The sequence below is a fragment of the Fukomys damarensis genome, unplaced genomic scaffold (assembly GCF_012274545.1).
Source record: "Fukomys damarensis isolate Sample0158 unplaced genomic scaffold, DMR_v1.0_HiC HiC_scaffold_39, whole genome shotgun sequence".
Taxonomy (NCBI): Eukaryota; Metazoa; Chordata; class Mammalia; order Rodentia; family Bathyergidae; genus Fukomys; species Fukomys damarensis.
In genome coordinates this window covers 99,932,753-99,952,611 of record NW_022900951.1, presented here as the reverse complement: position 1 = coordinate 99,952,611, position 19,859 = coordinate 99,932,753, and the positions used below count along the sequence as shown (strand labels likewise).

At 35.4% G+C, this 19,859-nt stretch overlaps 1 protein-coding gene across 4 annotated transcripts in view; it reads right to left on the bottom strand.

Moving 5' to 3' along the window:
* The window catches only part of Gria3 (glutamate ionotropic receptor AMPA type subunit 3), a 301,868-nt gene that overhangs the window by 57,715 nt on the left and 224,294 nt on the right, over positions 1–19,859 (bottom strand). For all 4 annotated transcript variants that reach the window (XM_010614551.1, XM_033760083.1, XM_010614550.1 and 1 more), the window contains exons 11-12: positions 18,425–18,801; positions 3,824–4,022 (exon numbers count right to left, since the gene is read on the bottom strand). In XM_010614551.1, the coding sequence (XP_010612853.1) occupies positions 3,824–4,022; positions 18,425–18,801 (576 nt within the window). The remainder of the gene's footprint in view (positions 1–3,823; positions 4,023–18,424; positions 18,802–19,859) is intronic.

Here is a 19,859-nt window from a genome sequence, read left to right as displayed (position 1 = left end):
AAAGAATGAGAAAGTAGATTCATTCATAGGTAAATGGGTACATTTTGAGGATATACTCCTAAGTGAAATAAATAAGTCACACCTATGCAAATACTGAATAGTTTCTCTGCTGTGAAAAACTAAAATAGTACTCAAGATCCTAATGAGATAATTAGCAATGTGAAATAGGAAGAAAAGGACCAAAGGTGTAGGGACAGTGAGAAGGACAGGGAAAGGGGAATAAGGGAAAAGGAAAAAATATGAGAAAATGTAAAAATAGAATTAAAGTGTTTGTAGGTGGGGAGGGGAGTAGGGGGTGAAGGGAGGGTGGGGACAAGGGGAAAAAATGAGAACCAAGACCTGGCATGTAAAGGTACAAGATCCCAGTAATGAATGTAACTGTACTGTCTACCTAGAATGTACCAATAAATTCAATTTAAATTAAAAAAAAGAGTAATTCAACTGTTTCATGGGATTTACAATGTCTAAAATGCAAAAGACAAGACAGGCCCCTCAGTGGTCTCCTGATTGGTTTAATTCTTCTGTGGTCCTGAAGTCATTAGACAAATACAATTCCTTACTCTCTCTATTTTTCTTTTTTTATATTTACTTTGTTAAATAGGTTAAAATTATTGTAAGGATTTCATTGAAAAAAAACCCAAACAAAGAATCCTCTTTTCAATCTCCAAACCTATCTTCAATGGAGATTTGGTCAAATTTTGGAAAAGAAAGCAAGCATCCTTGTTGTCTCCTAAGCAAGTAGGGGTCTGCCGGCAGGGATAATTTTGGAATTGCTTTTTCTCTTAATGCTGCCTTTTAACATATATCTGGATCAGGTTAAATTTCCAAAACCTACTGGAGAATGATCATTTGTTGGAGCTTTCTAAATTGTAGTGGCATTTCTCTGGGCAGTGACAATAAAGCTGCTGACTTATTTTTTAACATGTGTGTCTGGTAGGGATATTTAGTTTTGGAGCTGCTGTCTAAGGAAATAAGTTTTCAAGTCAGGAGGGTTGATGATAACATTCCAGATGTTTCTTCCAGCTGCATACATTTTGCTTATTCTCTCTCTGTCTTTCCTTATGGAACAGGTTCCTTTGTGCCAGTGACTTTATGCGATTGTACAAGGACAACTAGGTAAAGCTTAGGAAATGAGAGAAACAAAGGAATCATTTAAAAGTACAATCATTTTAATGGCAGCCTTACCCAAGATGAGTAAAAATTTCTGCAGGGCAATCAGAAAAAATTTTTATTTTATTTATTTCTCTCTCTTAGTGCAAGTGGAAGAACTAGAGGGCTAGCCCTAGGCTGGTTTATACTATTACTATTTGATCCCTGTGGTTTTAGTATGGAGAAAAAATAGGAAGAAATGAACTCATGTTTACAAATGTTGCATATGATCTTGTTTCATTCTTTAAAATTCAGAAGGCATACCATCAGAGCTGATAATAGCCACTAGTGCTACCTAATTTGTTTATGTACAGGGGAGTCATTATTCTTAAAATTGCCTCCATGTCTTGAGATTACTGAAGATTGAAGGGAGAAGGACATAACGGTGGCAGTCAAGTCCCAGCATGAAGGATAAGGTGCTCTTCCTGGCTCCCCTCTCTGACCCATTGGGTTCATGGAGGAGTGAGGTGGAGGATAGAGTGAGGAAAAGTGGCTTGGAGACCAGTGGACTGAGCCCCTGTATTATATAAATACTAAGCATACTTTTGTTAGGTTTATATAACATTTTCAGTGCAAACAGGCTAAAAACCTTGATTTTTCTATGCTGGTCAGTTTCTCTCTTAGATCACCCATCTTTGTGTGCTTCTCGGAAGGACCGACCACTCCACAGAATCCTTAATGCTGTCACTAGCTATGATTTGGAGAATAAGAAAACGTGGCATACTGAGAATTAGAAAATGATTTGTACTACCTTTATACTCAGCTCCCTCTCTAATCAGATCTTCAAAACAGCCCCATTTCCATAAGAATTACTCACTGGCTGTAAATGTCACAAACCAATTAGAATGTAGCAATAGCTCTGTACAGAATTGAATGTTGATTCAAATTGTCTCCAGTAATGTGATGCTTTTTAGTGCAACCATCATTGAATTAATCCATAAAGGCACAAAACAAGTGGAGATAGGATGGGGTCTGGGTACTAGGACAAGACTACTTGTTCATACTTTCAAGCCTTTGTGCCACTAAATCTTCCCCAAAACCTCCTTTTGCCTGAAATGTGGATGAGTGGACTTTGAAAACTTACTAGGAATTGATGTCATCTATTCATTACCATTTAAAGCACATCTTCCTAATCTTTAATCACTGTTAAAGAAAAAACGCTTTCTTATCAGAGGGCCCAAGTCCGGTGTCTTGATATCCTAAGTGGTCAATTAATTCATATAACACCTTGAAGCCTATTGGAATGGTGAACACAAGCTCTGCTGAATTTTGATACCAAACCAGATTTCCATGGAGCTGATTAAGTGCTGACTACTCAGCAGATGGAAATACATGGATTCTAGCCCTGTCATATATAAGTGATTTCATGGGGGCAAAGGGTTCTTCCCAAATAGGCTTCTGGAATTGCCATAATAGGGAGAGTCAATGCCATATTAGTTTCAGAGACTCTTATATTATTTTGATGTTTCCAACACTAGGCCCCTCCCCCAGCTGGGAATTATGATCTGCTTACTAAGCAGGCAGTAGAGGTGACATATTGATACCCTGAGCCACTGAGAATTAGTGAAAGGGTCTCAGGACTAATCCTTCCTCCTTCTGGGAGTGAAAAGTTTTTAGTTAATTTCTATAATGTCAAGAAAAACACTCCTCCTGATTTTCCTTGAAATAATTGGACAAACCTCATGGTAATACACACTGAAATATATTGCTTTGTGGTTTATTAAAATAAGCTGGTTTAAAAACAACATCTCTTTACTCTAGACCTTTGAGGAAAAGTCATTAATTATATCTGTTGTCCAATAACTTGATTATTGGTTGTAGAGAGTGACTAAAATTTTCTTCTCTATATACCTCTAAAATGGCTTCTGGATCATTGCTACAACCAATTTTAAATATCTGCAGCAGCAGGCGATGGCTTTGCATTGCATAGGTTCATTTTCTAATCTAAACCGACAAATTTTCTTTGTTGGAAACACTGAAAAACTTTTGAGTTCTTAAAAAATCAGGTGAAGTTTACATGGCTTTACTAGTTTTTACTAGTGAAAAATTTGCTGTTTTCCCCACAAGATTTAGCTTATGGGGGATGGGAGAATAGGTATGCTTTAAAAATTAAAATGTTTATAAGCTGCCTTGAAATTCAATCATGACCATGTACATTTATATTTGAAACAACTGGAATACATTTCAACAGAAAGCCAATGTCTGAAACGAAATATGCAATGTCTTCTAGCTCATCACTTTCAGAGTCTTAGAGTCAATTACTTCTGAGAATCTCTGAGACATAAAATCACTGCTTCTGTAAAAGCTAGAAGAAAATAATGTATAATTCATCCCCACATTATTCAAGAAAGAAGACCAAAGCCAATAGAAGTTAAATGACTCTCCCAAGGACAAAAACCTTGTGGCAAGGTTTGGGTTCAAACCTATAAGTTCAAATTCAGTGCTCTTGACATGTCAGCTGTTGTGTTTCAGCTATTATGTCTCACTTGAGTCTGTCTTGGTTCTAAAGAAAAATGAATTGGTCCATCATGTGAGCAGTATTGTATGTGAGACATTCTACTTTGATATTATTCCAAACTTTTTCCAACCCTCCCTTAAAAGCACTGTGAATTTGTCTTTGTGAAGCAATAATAAAATAAAGGCCAGAAGACCCAACTAATTTCAAAGTACTTACTCTGAAAAATTCTTTTGTTGAACCGGAGTCCAGGGTCCCATATGCAATTTCAGTCTGCTTAGCTAAGTCTTCTGCACTCTCTATGGGAGAAACCATCCTCTCCACAGTCAGGAAAGCAGCAAGATTGGCAGTATATGAAGAAATTATGATCAGGGTGAAGAACCACCAAACCCCTCCAACAATGCGCCCAGAGAGTGACCTACAAAATAAAATAAAGACAAATCCAGATCCAAAGGGGTCAGATCTCAGTTTAAGAAGTCTTTATATTTATTTCCGGAAGAGAAGTGGTTTGAATATAGCTGATGGAGGCCAGAAGCACATGATGTGAGAGAATTAAAACATAAGACAAAAAGCACTTATTAACAACATCCCACGTCACGATTGCATTGATGATGGTACATGCATATTGCTCTTCAGACCTATATAGGTTTTGCTCCAGTTTAAGTCTTGAAAGATCTTTAAAGGACCATGTGTTGAAGGCTTCATCATCAATCTGTGGTGCTATTTGGAGGTGGTGGAGCCTTTAAGAGATGGGGCATAGTGGAAAGAAGTTAGATTATTGGGAATGTATTCTTGAAGGAGACAATGGGACTCTGGCCCCTTTCTCTGCCTCTCTCTGTCTCCCTCCCTCTCTTCCTTCCTCTGTTCATTAGCTGCACCAAGGCGAACAGGCCTCCTGTGCCACACACTGTCACGATATACTGCCTTGTCACAGGCCCAAAGCAATAGGGCCAAGCGACTACGGGCTGAAATCTCTGGGACAGCCAAAATAAATCTGTTCTTCTCATAAATTGCTTACCTCAGGTATTTGTCACAGTGATGGAAAGCTCACAGGTTTCAGAGCAAGATTAAAAAAAATCTCAGAAAGAGTCTTTTTACCATCTTCCATTTACATGTCATAATTTAACCTATTGAGGTCTCATTCTGTGGTGAGCTTTGGTGGACACACTGGCAGAAATATGCTCCATTCTCTTTAAAGAGAGTGGTTCTCAGCCTTCATTGCACATTAGCATTACCTGAGATCCTTAAGACGTGCTCAGGTCCACCCAAGATCAATTAAAAGAGGATTTGGAAGGTAGAACTTAGATGCCTGCATTTTGTAAAGCTCCTCAGATGATTACAATGTGCAGCCAAGACAGATAACCACTGATGTAAGGTGCTACTATGGGACAAACACAGTAAAAAAACCATTCCACATTTGAAGACAAATAGGTAGATACTATTAAATGGACGCTATTCACTTTGAGCTTGATAAATTCAATAAAAACTTTGCCATTTTGTGGAGTTAGCTACTCATGAGGCAAGGAGTTGGATGATAACATTTACTATTATCTTCATATAAATGGTTCTTGACACCCAGGAGATCCAGACTTCTCCATTTTATAAACTGTGCCTAAGCCACAGAGGACAAACTCCAAATAAGGTAGGAAACTACCTATATAATGTGGTTTGTCAGGCACCAAAGAGTTGTGCCCCCACCAAACAATCCCCAAACCAAGAAAACAACAACAACCACCCCAGAACAAAGAGCGCCATTCTCCTAGCCTGCCATAGAAATTCTTCTTAATAGAATCACCTTCTGGGTTGTCTTTAGAGCCCGTGATCTAAATAAATGATCAACATCTAATGGGATAATTAACAATGTGAAATAGGAAGAAAAGGGCTAAAGGTGTAGGGAAAGTGGGAAGGGTAGGGGAAAGGGAATAAGGGAAAAGAAAAAAAATGTGAGAAAATGAAAAAATGGAATTAAAGTGTTTGTAAATGGGGAGGGTAGGAGAGGGTGAAGGGAGGGCAGGTACAAGGGGAAAACATGAGAACCAAGATCTGTCATGTAAAGGTACAAGATCCCAGTAATGAATGTAACTGTACTGTCTACCTAGAATGTACCAATAAACTCAATAAAAAAAAATAAATGATCAACAATGTTCAATTCATGATTCTAGAACAGAAACTGAGAGGAAAATAGATGAGAGCTCAGGACCATGATAGAAGCCATGAATGCCCAGCATAAGAAAGAACTGGAAACAATAAATGCCCAGTACAAGAAAGAAATGGAATCCATAGGACAGATTCAAACAGATATCCAGGAGATTAAAAACTCCATTGAGAGTGTTCACAAAAGAATATAAGAGTCTGAAGATAGAATCTCAGATATAGAAGATAAAATTGCAGTCAGTGACCATGAAAAGAGAGGTGTCTTAAAAACAGTAGGGGATCATGAGAAATTGGTACAACAGCTCTTAGACGATACTAAGAAGAATAACATAAGATTGATAGGAATTCAAGAAGTAGTAGGAGAAAATGTAAATGACTTTAAAAAGCTGTTCACAGAATTAATTATAGAAAACTTCCCAAACAGAGGGGAAGAATTTGACATACAGATAAGTGAGGCATATAGGACTCCAACTAGCCGTAATAAAAAAAATCTACACCTAGACATATAATAATCAAGATCCCAGAAACCCAGCAGAAGAACAAAATACTACAAGCAGTAAGAGACAAGAAACAAATTACAAGCAAAGGAAGGCCTATCAGAATCACAGCAAACATTTCAATACAAACCCTTATGTTAAGGAGAACCTGGAATGAGATATTTCAAGTACTAAAAGAAAACAACCTCCAACCTAGACTGATGTATCCTGCAAATATTTCTTTTAGAATGGATGGGGAAATAAGATATTTCCATGATAGAAAAACACCTGAGAAACTTTATGAACACCAAACCAACACTACAGCAAATTCTAAACAATATCCTAGAAAAAGACAATGAAGGTAACAACACAATGAGGCCCAACAGAGCAAATCAAATAGGTAAGCCAAGAAACTAAAAGGAGAAGGCGAAAAAAAAAACATGATAATAATGTTAGTACATATCAGTTATAACCATAATATTAATGGCCTCAATTCACCAATCAAGAGAAATAGACCAGCAGAATGGATTAAGAAGCAAGATGCAATAATATGTTGTATACAAGACATGTCTAGTGTAAAAAGAAGCCAATAGACTGAAAGTGAAAGGACAGAAAACTTCTTCATGTAACAGGAGCTCCCCCACAAAAAAAGAAGCAGGGGTAGCAATCTTATTCACAGACAAAGTAAGTTTCAAACTTAAACTGATTGAAAGAGACAAAGAAGTTCACTATATCCTTGTGAAGGCAACAATTCAAGAGGAAGAGATAACAAATAATTTATTTTTAATTTATTGAGTATGTCAGAAAGTATATACGCTTTTTCCCCTCTTTTCTTCTTTTTTTTCCTTTTCCTTTTTCTTCCTCTGATGCTGGTGATTAAACTCGGCACATTGTTCTGGCTAGGCAGGTGCAGCATGACTGAGCTAAATCTCAGGCTTTGCACTTAATATTTTTAAAATTTATCAGTACATTAATCCTTGTCTCTATATGATGTTGGTCTACCAAATTGATGAGTTATTTTGGTTCTCATTTTCTTTGCTTTTTTATTTGAGAATTTATGAAATCTGTATATATGAGTAGTATGAAAAGTATTAAGGTCCATCTGTCATTTTCCTCTTTCATCTCTGCTTTCTACAAACTTCCTTTTCTGTCACTAAAGCTTGTTTGGTTGGAAATTTGTTAAGATAAATGTTGTTATGTTATCAATATATCTTTGTACCTACTTTCTGCTGATGACGAATATTAATTTTTAAGTAAATTTTATTATAACTATACTTAATCATTAATATCATTTAGTATCTGGTACATATTACAAATTCTCCAACTCCTTCAAAGATGATATTTGCTTTTTTTCAAAGTATACAAATCACAAACATTCCACACATCAGTGCACTCTTTTATTATACCTAAGTATATATTGTATTGTAGAAAATATGCATTGTGTATATGTGTGGGGGGTATGTTTTTACTTATATGTGTGCACTATTAAATGAGAAACATGGGCATGAATGTGGTAGGATTGGGCACATTCAGCATATTGATAGTTTCTCTGGCAACCTTATGATTTCTTTAAATTACATGCTTTACTTCATAGTCATTCGTTTGGGAAGAATATTACATATCTATTGCTGTTAAATTCTATCATTATGCTAATAAAATACAATAAAAATAAGTATGGGGTATAATAAAATAGAAACAAAAATCTGATCTTAAAAATGTGAATTTTTTTAGTTGCTTTTGGATTTCAAATATAAGTATATTTTTTTCTGTGGAAAGTTTTGTTAGAAAATGTAAGTGGTACAATCAACAAGTATATGATATTTATCAATTAATAAAACCAAGGAGTTTATAAATCATAAAATTTTGAGTACAGTTTCTCAACTATAATATGTAACTTCGTTTTATGTATAATTACATTATTTAAAAAATATTATAAGAAAATGAGAAAGAACATACTGTTTGAAGATCATATCAAACTAATGTATTTCGATTAGTCTGTGTTACATAAATTCTTGTTTATTTCATATCCATTTTTTGCTGTCATATATATGTATATTTGAAAATTTTATTTAGTATCTTCATTTCTGGTTATCATGTATCATTGCAATCTTTAATAAAAAATATTAAAAAAACAATGTTCATTTTTGTCCAGTTTGTTGGAACGGGGAGAGGAGATGGGTAAGTTTAAATAAGAGGAACATTTTGTTCTTCAATGGTACTATCCAGTGGGGTGTTTGTTCAAAGGCATATTCAGAATATCTGAGTACCCAAGAATCACAGGTGAATCTGCTGCAAATGGTCTGCAGACCAAAATGAGAAACAAACATGTTCTTCATCAGTGATGGTCAGTTCTGCATCAATATTTTGGGGTGAACTTGAATTAAAACAAAGCAAAATAAAAAGGAAACCATCCCTGGCATGGCCTCTATCCAATACCAACTAAATTAGAATTCTGGGATATGGGGCTAAGTAGCAGCATTTTATAAAACTCTTAAAGTGCAGCCAGAGTTGCAAGTTGTAGACCTGTGTCATGAGTGCTACTCAGGGAGAGGAATGGTGGGAAGTTAAGGGGTCAGCATGATGGAAATGAATGCTCACTGACCGGTAATGATTTGTGCTTAGGAAACTTCATCTCCTTTGCCATGTTGCTGAAGATCGGCTCAGCTTGCAGAAATAAAAATCTGCTCTCTAGGTTTTATAGAACACTGCCACACCATTCCTAGGACACTTTTACTATGTGGTAGAGCTCCACCTTGGCGAGGCTGTGTTCTATCATACCCAGAAAAGCTCACAGGAAAAGAACTCATTCCATCATAAAGTCAAGAATAGGCTTAGGAGCCTGGCACATCTCCTGGCTCTGTGGGAAGAGGGTAGTTCTGGGTTAAGAGCTGACATATCAAGCTCTTCTTTGCTTGTACAAACATTATACCACTGTGAAGCAAATTTAAGTTCCTGTGTCCCAAGATAACTTTTCTTTCAGTCTCTGAAAAATTCATCTGCTTTAGAAGTTACACTCTGATCAAATAATTTTGGCAGGTGTTTTTATAAATAGTATTCTTTACTGGGTAGCAGTAACAAACCTACTTATTTTTTTTTAACTTCTGCAATTCTCTTTTGTCCCTGGATGCCTAGAATAACCATTATTTATTTATTTCCCAAACATAATCACTTTTAGCTTTTCAAATGTGAAAATCTGTTGTGCAAGAGATTTTTCAAACTCATAGTTATTCTCCCTCAGGATTTCATCTAAGAACATTTCTCTTTTAATCAGAAAAGGTAAAAACTTCTGGGTAAGTCTTAGAATATATCACACTTCCCAATGCTAAAAGCATACAGTATTTCAATTATGAATTTAGAATCTTTATAGTTTTTCTTCACTGGTGTCATATACATTTACTTATTATGGACCAGTCTGACTCTGGGAATAATGTTACTGTTGAAAAATTACAAAAAATTGGTATGTGTTTTGTATATGTACCAATTTCCCATGATAAATGTAACCATTATGTACTGCAAAGACATACTAATAAAAATCCAAATACCACAAAATAAAAAAGATAGATGCTTCAAGTAGTATCATAGTAACAGGGTAATAAAAATGGTAATAACAACTAACACTTATTGAGAGTTTTCTATGTGTGATATTCTATTCTAATAGCAGTACCAGCTTTTAAACCCCTCCATCTCTTCGTCAAGAGCTATAAGGATTATATATAGATAATCAAACAGAGGCATTTAGAAATTTTAAAAATTGAGGCATAGAAAGGAGAAATGGAAAATACAACATCTATACTTACACACCAGGAAAGAAATATACAGGTATTTATCGTGCAAAATAGTCATAATTTGAGTAGGAAAATTCAGAATGGTGTGTAAATTATAGAAGGTACAATTTTCCTATAAACACTGAAAAATATAGTATCAGGAAGATGAAATGTGTTTGGATATTGTTTGTAATCTGTTGTCCATTTGGAATGGAACCGCAAATGTCATCCTTACTTGGGAGAATGGGATTTTGCTGAGACCAAGGAAAAAACTGACTTTGACTTTGGAATAATTCCAGAATTGGAGTTTGGTACAAAAAGAAAGGTAAATTCTGCTGCTGTGAATGCTAATGGTAGTTTATGCACTGTCTACTTGAAATGTGGAGAAAAATACAGTAATTTATGGAAATTATATTGTGCCATTTTACTGAGGCTAATGGACTGTGGCTGTGTCTGTCTGATCTAAAATCAAGCCTGCACATTATAATCTGGTTATTTTGGCCACCTTAATATAGACTCAGATCATCATGTGGTTGATTTGAATGACTCAGCTGAGATTGGTTGTTGACATGACTAAAAATCAACCAAAATGCAAAATGGTCATTTTCATGGCCTCGTGTCTACCCAGTTATTGACTTTGGCAATTACGTGGTTAATATAATAATGTAGTTGGCCTCGAGTGTCCTCGGGTTTCACATCCACAATCACCTACCTGAGGACAGAAAATATGCAACAAAAAACTGCATCTATGCTGACCATGTACAGATGTTTCTCTTGTCAGCACTCCTTAAGCAACACAGTACAACAACTACTGCATTTACATAGCATTTCCATTGCATTAGGTATATTAAGTAATTTACAGATGATTTAAAGCAAATGGGAAGATGTGCACAGGTTGTATGCAAACACTACGCCATTTTACATTAGGGACTTGAGCACTTATGGGTGATGATATCTTTGGGGGTCCTAAAGCTAACCGCCTCTGATACCAGGGGATGGTTGTGCTTATGAGCACACAGAATTTGGGTAACCATATAGAAATTAGTATAATAACTTTACAAACCTCTGTAAAGAGTCTCTGAGGAATCAGTGTGCAATGTACAAGGTTTCATTCAACATTATATCCCCAAGACAGCAGTTGCTTGGACAAAAGAGTGGGTGAAGTTTCTACTGCTTCCTTCCCTTCTTTGACAGAAATGCTTAATCTTTTTACTGAGAAAAGGTGTGCGGAACCCACAGGGAAGAAGCACCTCAAGCATTTTTACATTCTGTTTTTATCATTAGAGAAACTATAGCCACTTAAACCCACATTCCACATGGAGGCTATAGAAAAAGTGACTGATAGGTCAACCCCATCACATTTTATAAAGGATCTATTAAAACAAGACAAGACTTTATAGTTGAGTTAAAAAGACCTGCCATTTTTCAGTGCCTTTCATTCCGTCAATGCGGCTGAAAAATGTTTAACATTCATTTCAAACAGTTTTGTTGCACAAGACAGATTTCAAGGTTGGCATAATGAAACGGCTATAAAATGCTTCACTTTTAGTGTTTCTAAAAACACATTTTAAGGAGTGTCATATCTTTTGAAAAAATGTAAGAGGAGGCCTAAAATTAATGAAAGTAAATTAGTAACAACAACAACAATGAAACAGACACACGAAACATTGCAAGGTACATATATGAATTAGTATACAATGCACTTGTTATCTGCAGTCATAAGAAACTGAAGTTCCTGAGTTAATAATAAAATGTATTTATTACATTTGACATGATAATTAAAGTGAGCTATGTGCTGTAACCTCCATCTTGTAAGTAGAATTTGTAATCTGCACTTTACTAGCTTTATGAAATAAAAATGGAACTAAAAACTGTTTTTTCTTTGTAGAAACTCATTATCATTCCTTTCCTACTTCTTTTTCTGAAATATACATCATTTCTACATGCCATTTAAAGCTGTACCTGTGACAGATTTTGTAAAAAGAATGTGCAGAATTAATCCTTGGCTCTTAGAGTCATCTCTGACGGGAACAAGTACCTATGCCCCAAAGGCTGAAAGCAACAGCTTTCTTCCAGAAAAATCATGCACTAGTTGGAATAAAAATCCTTCCACTTTTATCATTAATTTATTGTCACATCACTACTGCTTTGAAGCGAACTTGCAGTAGGACGAAGACAGTGGTGATACATCAGCAGAGGAAAGGACATTGCTTAAAACAGAGCACAAAATCCTGTTGTCTTTGATCCCATTCATTTTATACCTTTCATGTCTTTTACTATTCTGCAATATTTTCTACTTCAAAGGAGGATATAAAGGTGAAGGATCTATATCTAATGTAGATCCTTGCCTATTTCTCCACAGTACTTGATATCCTGAAAAGTTAGTAGGAAAGTAATACTTTTGGGAAAATATGTACACAGTAATCATGGTCAAGGTAGTCCGTTCTCTCTATGCTTCCCCCTGAAATAATTCCACCCAACATTACTGGCTTCAATTTGGTTAGCCCTCAGATGTCCCTGCAGCTTCACAGAAAGTCAGCAGGGGGCGCATTTGTCTGTACTTGGACTCAGGGCTGTTTCAATGGTCCTAAAAAGTTTTATAAAGGAAATAAAATTCAGACTTAAAAAAAAGTTCCAATCTCCTGCCAGTATCAGTATTGTATTGTGGGTCAACACCATCACAATATTTTCAAAATAAAAATCCTGAATGAAGGCAGTATATGAGAACAAGGCAGAATTTTGCTGGTTATTCGTCTTACAATTCTGCAGTGTGGTACTGACTAATATTTCAGCTGTATTTCTGAGAAGTTTTATGAACTTAAATGAAAATACAATATTCATTGTTTGTATTTGTGAAATTAGAATGATTAGAAGAAACCAAATGAATGATAACAATATCTGATATTTATTGAGCTCTTATAAGCCCAGCATTGTGCTTCAGATTTTACAGATGAAGAACTGAAGTTAGCAAGCTTTAGTATTTTGCCCAAGGTTAAATAACCATTAAGCAGATTGTGGATAGTGCAGCTAATTTCAGTGCCCACAGCTCAACCTCTATGCTCCATTCATTTGGTTGCACCCACTGCTTGTGCTCCCACTTCTACCCAGAGAGAGAGAAGGGTTAGATTGAATCGTTTAAAACTACTCCTGACTGCTCCAACAAATCAGTTGCTATATAGATATTACCTCAGCTTATTACATTGATTACCCTCTCTAAGGTTGACTCAGCCTCCAGCTTCATGTAGAACAAAGTAATTCATTCTTAACAATTAGAGTAGTTCAAATATCAAACGTAATATTGATGCAGACTCTTTAAGCTTCTAGGTAACTGTCAATAACTTTATTTGATGGAAATGGAATGATGCCAGCAGTTTTTCCTCATGATGTCTTACTGCTGATTTTGCAGTCTTTTACTTGGCGTGAACACATAATCAACAGCATTTTGAATGCTCACTGCCAACTTTAACAACCAGGGCGAAAGCAGAGTTTCTTCACAGATAGGAATACTGGAAAAGAGCTCTTACGCCTGAGCAAGAGGGAAGAAATGGAATAAACTGTGCACCTTCAGATCCATAGTGTGAGGCAGTGTGCTGTAGTGGAAAGAATCGAACTACTGGCTCTTAAAACCTCTGTGTCTTTGGATTCTGTTCTGTCATCTCTCTGGATACTACTCCTTTGTCTATGGTATGAGAAAAACAGCATGAAGAAGAAAAAGCAAGAGTTTTGGAATTGGAGCTAGCTTTGAATTCTGACTGTGCCATTACTGGTGTGACTGGGAATATGATTTAATGTATCTCTTTCTTTAAACTTGAAAATAAGTACAATGCTTATCTTATGTCAGTGCTTTGATGATTGAGATCCCTGTGAAAATGCAGGTAATGTGCCAGTACACAGTGGGAGCTCAATGAAAGCTGTTGTCCTCTCTCTAGTAAATAGCAGCAGTTGGAATTTTTCTCTGACATCTCCTCCTGTTCTAATACTTGCCAATTCTATTTTAAAATCTCATAATTCCTCAAATTGCCTCGATTTTAAGAAAAGTCAGAGTGTACAATGCATGCTCACATTTGGACTTTCTGGAGAGCTTGCATTCAAGTATGGCCATTAAAAAGGAATAAATTATAATGCTGACCTTGGCAGTCAAGGCAACCACAAATCTCAGAGTGCAACTATATTATTACCAGGAATTTCGAAGTATGTTAATAGAAAAACACATTACAGTGGGCTTTGCTGTTATGCAATTGGGCACAAATATATAATCAATAGAGCTCTCAAGACAAAGAGAAACATGTTTCTTACTAGTATATAATAAATATGCTAAGAAGTCTAACATTTTATTCAAAGGCTTAAAGATATAATTTCTTTTGGAGGATACAATAGACAATGTCAGAGGAGGGATCACCCATATGGTAGAAAATGTAGAGCTCATAAAGGTAATAATTTATAACTCAAAAGGGCAATAAAGATAATCCTTATTACTGTAAGTGTTATTCTGTAGGCTGTGTGCCCTGTAGGCTGTGTGCCCTAATGCTGGATAGAGTTATGTATGGCCAGCATTTAAAAAATCAGAATAGAAAATATCAGAATGGATGGCACTCTGTAAGGGTTATGTTTGGTAGAACTCTTATTATATACAGATATGTGTACTGAGTTGTGATGGAAATTTATTTCTTGCTGTGGGTCATGGTCAAACATTTTGAAAGCTATTGCTCTATGTGACAGTATCTAGAGCAGCATAATAAAATCTGTACTTTGAAAAAAGCATTTGATATATTTGAGTGCCACAGAAGAACCATAACTTAAATTCTGCTGCAAAATTTTTTTAGAAATTGGTCCAACTTGTCATTTTCAGGTCATCATTTTTAAGTTATTACTTAACATGGTGATGCACATAAATACTTTTACAAGCAAGAGATTTTTTTTTTTTGTACTGGGGTTTGAACTCAGGACCTTGCGCTTGCCATGCAGGCATGGCGCCACTGAGTTAAATCCTCAGCCCAAAAATGTTTTTTAAAGAGACCTGTTTGAGTATGCAGAATACTATGTGTACTCTATTGGGGATATCACAAATTTAGTTTTGAAAATTCACTTATAGAAACCAATAGAATCTCCAATCTTAACGACTCTTAAGCATTGTTTCAACACAGATTACCAGCCATGTTAAAAATATTCTAATTACACAATCATTTAGAAACAGTAGTCCCTTGAAGTGAACTTGAAAACCAAATGAACTCCCAGATGATGTCATAAAATGACACATATTTTGAGCCCAAAAGGAACAGGAGGAAGTGAAATAATTTGGAGAACGTGACCAAACAGACTGTGATTAAAAAAGTGTGATTTGGACAAATGAGGCTTGCCCTACACGGACTGTGCTAAAAAGCTGCTGAAGATGGTGACCATTGAGTTATATTCAGACCTTCACTTTCAATAGCTTGTCTTCCAGTAGATGACTACAAAAAGACCTATGCTATAAAAACAGGGTAGGGAACTTCCGAATCCTTATACACTAAATGAAAACTGCTATGTCGTGGTGTGAGGTATGATCAAAATATACAGTAAATATTAAAATTTTTAAAAATTATTTCAATAAAAACACATTAAGATGAATCTCCCTCAAAATACCTTTTTTTTTTGCTTCAAACACACATAATCTATCATTTTGCCACTTTTTAAACTATTCAAAAAGAATTAGTTCTGAATTAGTTCAGGAAGTCGTCTTTCATGTAATTATGAATGTGATAAAAAACACAGTGACTGGCTGCTAGGTGCCATCCAATAGGAAGACAAGCTTATAAAAACATTATGGTGTTTTCGTATCCAAATTATTTTATTTTATTTATTTATTTTTTGTACCGGGGATCGAACTCAGGTCCTTGTGCTTGCGAGTCAGGTGCTGGAACCACTGAGGTAAATCTCCGGCTACTTTTTATTTTATTTTATTCGGATCCAAATTATTCACCCAATCTGGCACTGTGCAACATCTGGCTCTTCCCCAAAGTCTAAATAACCATGCGAGGGAAACGTTTTGAATTGATTCAGGACATCGAGGCAACTAAAACAGCACAACTAAAGACATGCAAGAGGACTTTCAGAACTGCATCAGAAAGTGATGAGAATGATAGGGTAGGTGTGTTCTAAGTGAGGGGGAGTATTTTGAAGGAGATCAATGGTAATGGGCCTATTGTAATAAAAATTTTAAAAATTTATAAACATTCATCATATTTTTCGATCACACCTCATATAATTGACTCTGGTCAGTATTTGGATTAACATCAAACTTTGCCAAAACTTATAATTATTTGCTTCATAAATTTTTTTATGATTGTAATGCTGTTCACTTAAAACATTTTATGCTTATAAATTCACTACCATTTTTACTTATGTGGGTTAACACAGTAAGTCCATGAGGCCCAAGATAATCACTTTTGTTATCTTTACCGAGAAGAAATTTGCATTCCATAAAATTCACCAATATAAGTATACAATCAGTGATTTTAGTTAAGTTTGGAGTTGTGCAACCATCATCACAATCCAGTTTTGGAACATTTTTATTACTCAATGTGTTTCCATATGGCCATTTGCAGTTAATCTTGGCATGCTTGGCCCTAGGACAAGTGAAGCATTTACTCCACACACAAAATTTAAAGAGGTATGAAAATCTTATTAATTGAAACAAATAGCATTCTACTGCATCACTTGAAAAACTAAAAATGAATGTAAAAACATCCATGATGAACAAATTATCAAAATTTTAAAGACTACATCTTCTCCCTGCACATACTCTCCTTAGCCTCACTCGTCTCCCACAAATCCTGGCATCATTATCCTCTTTCTGGTCCCTTCAGACATTGACAACCACTAATGGACTTTCTGTCTTTATGGATTTATGTATCTTGGACAAATGAAATAATATAATATGGGATATTCAATAAATATATAACTATAAGTGTTAACACAAGGCCTTTGTGTCTGGCTTATTTCACTTTGCATAACGTTCATAAGGTTTGCTTGTGTTGTAGCATGTGTTAGTAGTCTTTTATATTGCTGAATAGTTTCCCATTTTATAGACAGGTCAAACTTTGTCTATCCATTCACTAGTTGATGAACATGTGGGTTGTTCCTACTAAAAGTGAAGATACTGTGAACATTTATGTATAAAATTTTAGGTGGGTATATGTTTTCATTTTTCTCATGTAAATAACTCAGTGGAATTGCTGCCTCATGTTTTAAGTGAATGTATAACTTTTCAGGAAACTGCCAAGGCATTTTCCAGTGCGGCTATAGCATTTTGCATTCCTACTACTAAGGGTTAAGAATTATAGTTATTCCACATCCTCAGACTTGCTATTGCCTACTTCTTTGATTTTAGCTATTATAAAGGATGTGTGAAGGTACCTCATCATGATTTTAATTTGCACTTCTCTAATGAATAACAATGTTGAACATCTTTTCATGTATTTACTAGACATTTGTATATCTTCTTTTTTCACAGGTCTATTCCAATCTTTTGTCCATTTTTAAATTTTTTAAAAATTAAAACAAAAGTTTTTTTAATACTGAGGGATCAAACTCAGGACCTTGCGCTGGCGAGGCAGGCGGTAGCATCCCTGAGCTATATCCCCGGCCCTTTTTGTCCATTTTAAAAATTGATTAAATTTGGGGTCTTTTTATGGAGTGCTAACAGATACACTCTAGATACAGGTTATTTAATCAGGTATATGATTTTGTAGTATTTTCTCCTAGGGTATGGCTTGGATTTTTATTTTATTAATCATTTCTTTTGAAATGCAAGGTTTTGGATTTTGATGAAGCTCCTCAAAATTTCAATGGATTGTGCCTTTTGTGTTCTATATGAGAACTCTGTCCAATCCAAAATTATACTGATTCTCTCTGAGAAATTTTATAATTTTATCTAAGAGATTTTGGTGGAATACTACAGTACTGTAGATGGTTCTAGACAGTCAGAGCAAAATGAAGAGGTTCCTGAAAGTGGAAGGCAAGAGAATTTTAAAGAATTCTTTTTTTACATTTTGTCTAGATTCAATCTCTTGACAAATGAGAAAATATTTTAGCCCAGTTAATCTGCTTGATCTAAGATTCATTATTTGTTTTGTCTAAATAATACTAGCATGCAATGTTGCCTTTATCCAGAGTGCAAATTATGATTTATGTAAATATACAAAATCACAGAAATACATGAAAGACATTCAAAGCAACACCAATGACACATGATCTCATGAATGTAAGCAAACAAAATGGCTTGATGATAATTCATCACTGGATGAAATGCTAAATGAAAGAAATCTGGAGTTGAAATGGGTGAGTACAAGATGTACGTGAGTGGAATATTGCCGTTAAAGGCAAATACATGGATGGAATGTGGCCATAAAATGCAAGGAAGTGTTGTATATTACATGGAAACAAACCTTGGAGAAATATCACATCCTTGCTGCATAAAGGCACCCAAGGAAAACCAAAGACTGTTAAATATTCCAAATTCATTTGGAGGGTCAGGAGGGCTTTGTGGGTCACGAGGTTCTTCATTGTTGTCTTCCAAGTGCCATTCATAAGGGCTGAATCTGCTGACTAGGAAAAGAACTACGCTGACTCCAATATAAGCAAAGACAATGCACATCCAGATTTCATAAGCCAAGGGATCCAGAAATGAGAATACGCCTGGTTTTGATTTCTGAGGCTTCTTTATCATGATGGAGATGCCAAGGCTCATAAATGGCTTTGAAAAATCTATGACTTCTTCACGGACCAATGTTATAGTAAGTGGAGCAACAGCTATATCAGCTCTCTGAAAAACAAATACATATGTGACTTTTAAAGATAGTATTTCAGTCATTTGCCACCTAATATGCTTCTTTAGTGGATATATAAAATTTCAAATCACTGCAACAAACTGACTCATCAATGATCTTGTTAGAAAAGTAGTAGTATTCAATAGATTCTAAAGTACTTTAATTTGATGGTAAATCAAAGAAAAAGTATTGGCTTTTTGTCCTCGGAGACATACTGCTTTACAGCAACCAATTCCATCTTTTTTTCCTTTTTGAGGGGTTGGGAGAGGTACCTTGCAACTCAACTTGTACTCCTTGTGGTATGTCCCTGTTTAACTTTTGTTTTCTTATTTTTACTTTCATCCTCTTATGTCTTACCTCCCTCACTTGACTGGAGACTTTTGACAGAGACTACAGACAATAGCCTGTACTTACTTAACATTTGTTTCCCTCGTACCATGTATTTAGTTCAAATTCTTTAATGCTTGCTCTCTGTTATTCTTGAATTTTTTTTTGAGATTATGCCTATTAAACAGATACTTTCAAGGCAGGGACTGGACCTTTGATTTCATATGTATCATTGCAACAAACTTTAAATAAAACTGTAGATACCTTTAAAAAGTTGCTGGTATTTGAATGTGATAAATAAAAATATGAAAGAATTCTTCATGGGCAATGGCAAGGGTAAAATAATTATTAGAATATATGTTAATTTATATAGTAAGCTATATTTTCTAGTGATGAATATCAGAATAGCACTCACATTTATCATATCAATAAAATAAATGTCAGCAGTGTTTTGCATAATTAACTCAGGCAGAGGCAGGCCACACTTTTATATTAATCTTGTGAAGGCTGACATGAGGAATTTCTGCACTTATTTATTTTGTTTTCCATAATTGTTCATTTATAACAGTAAGTTTAAGTCTGGATTCAGTCCTTAAAATACACCCATAGAAAAATGACTATAATTAAGAAAAGGCTTAGAAGCCAGGTGTGGTGGCGCACGCCTGTAACCCCAGCACTCGGGAGGCTGAGGCAGGAGGATCGCTGTGAGTTCAAGACCAGCCTGGGC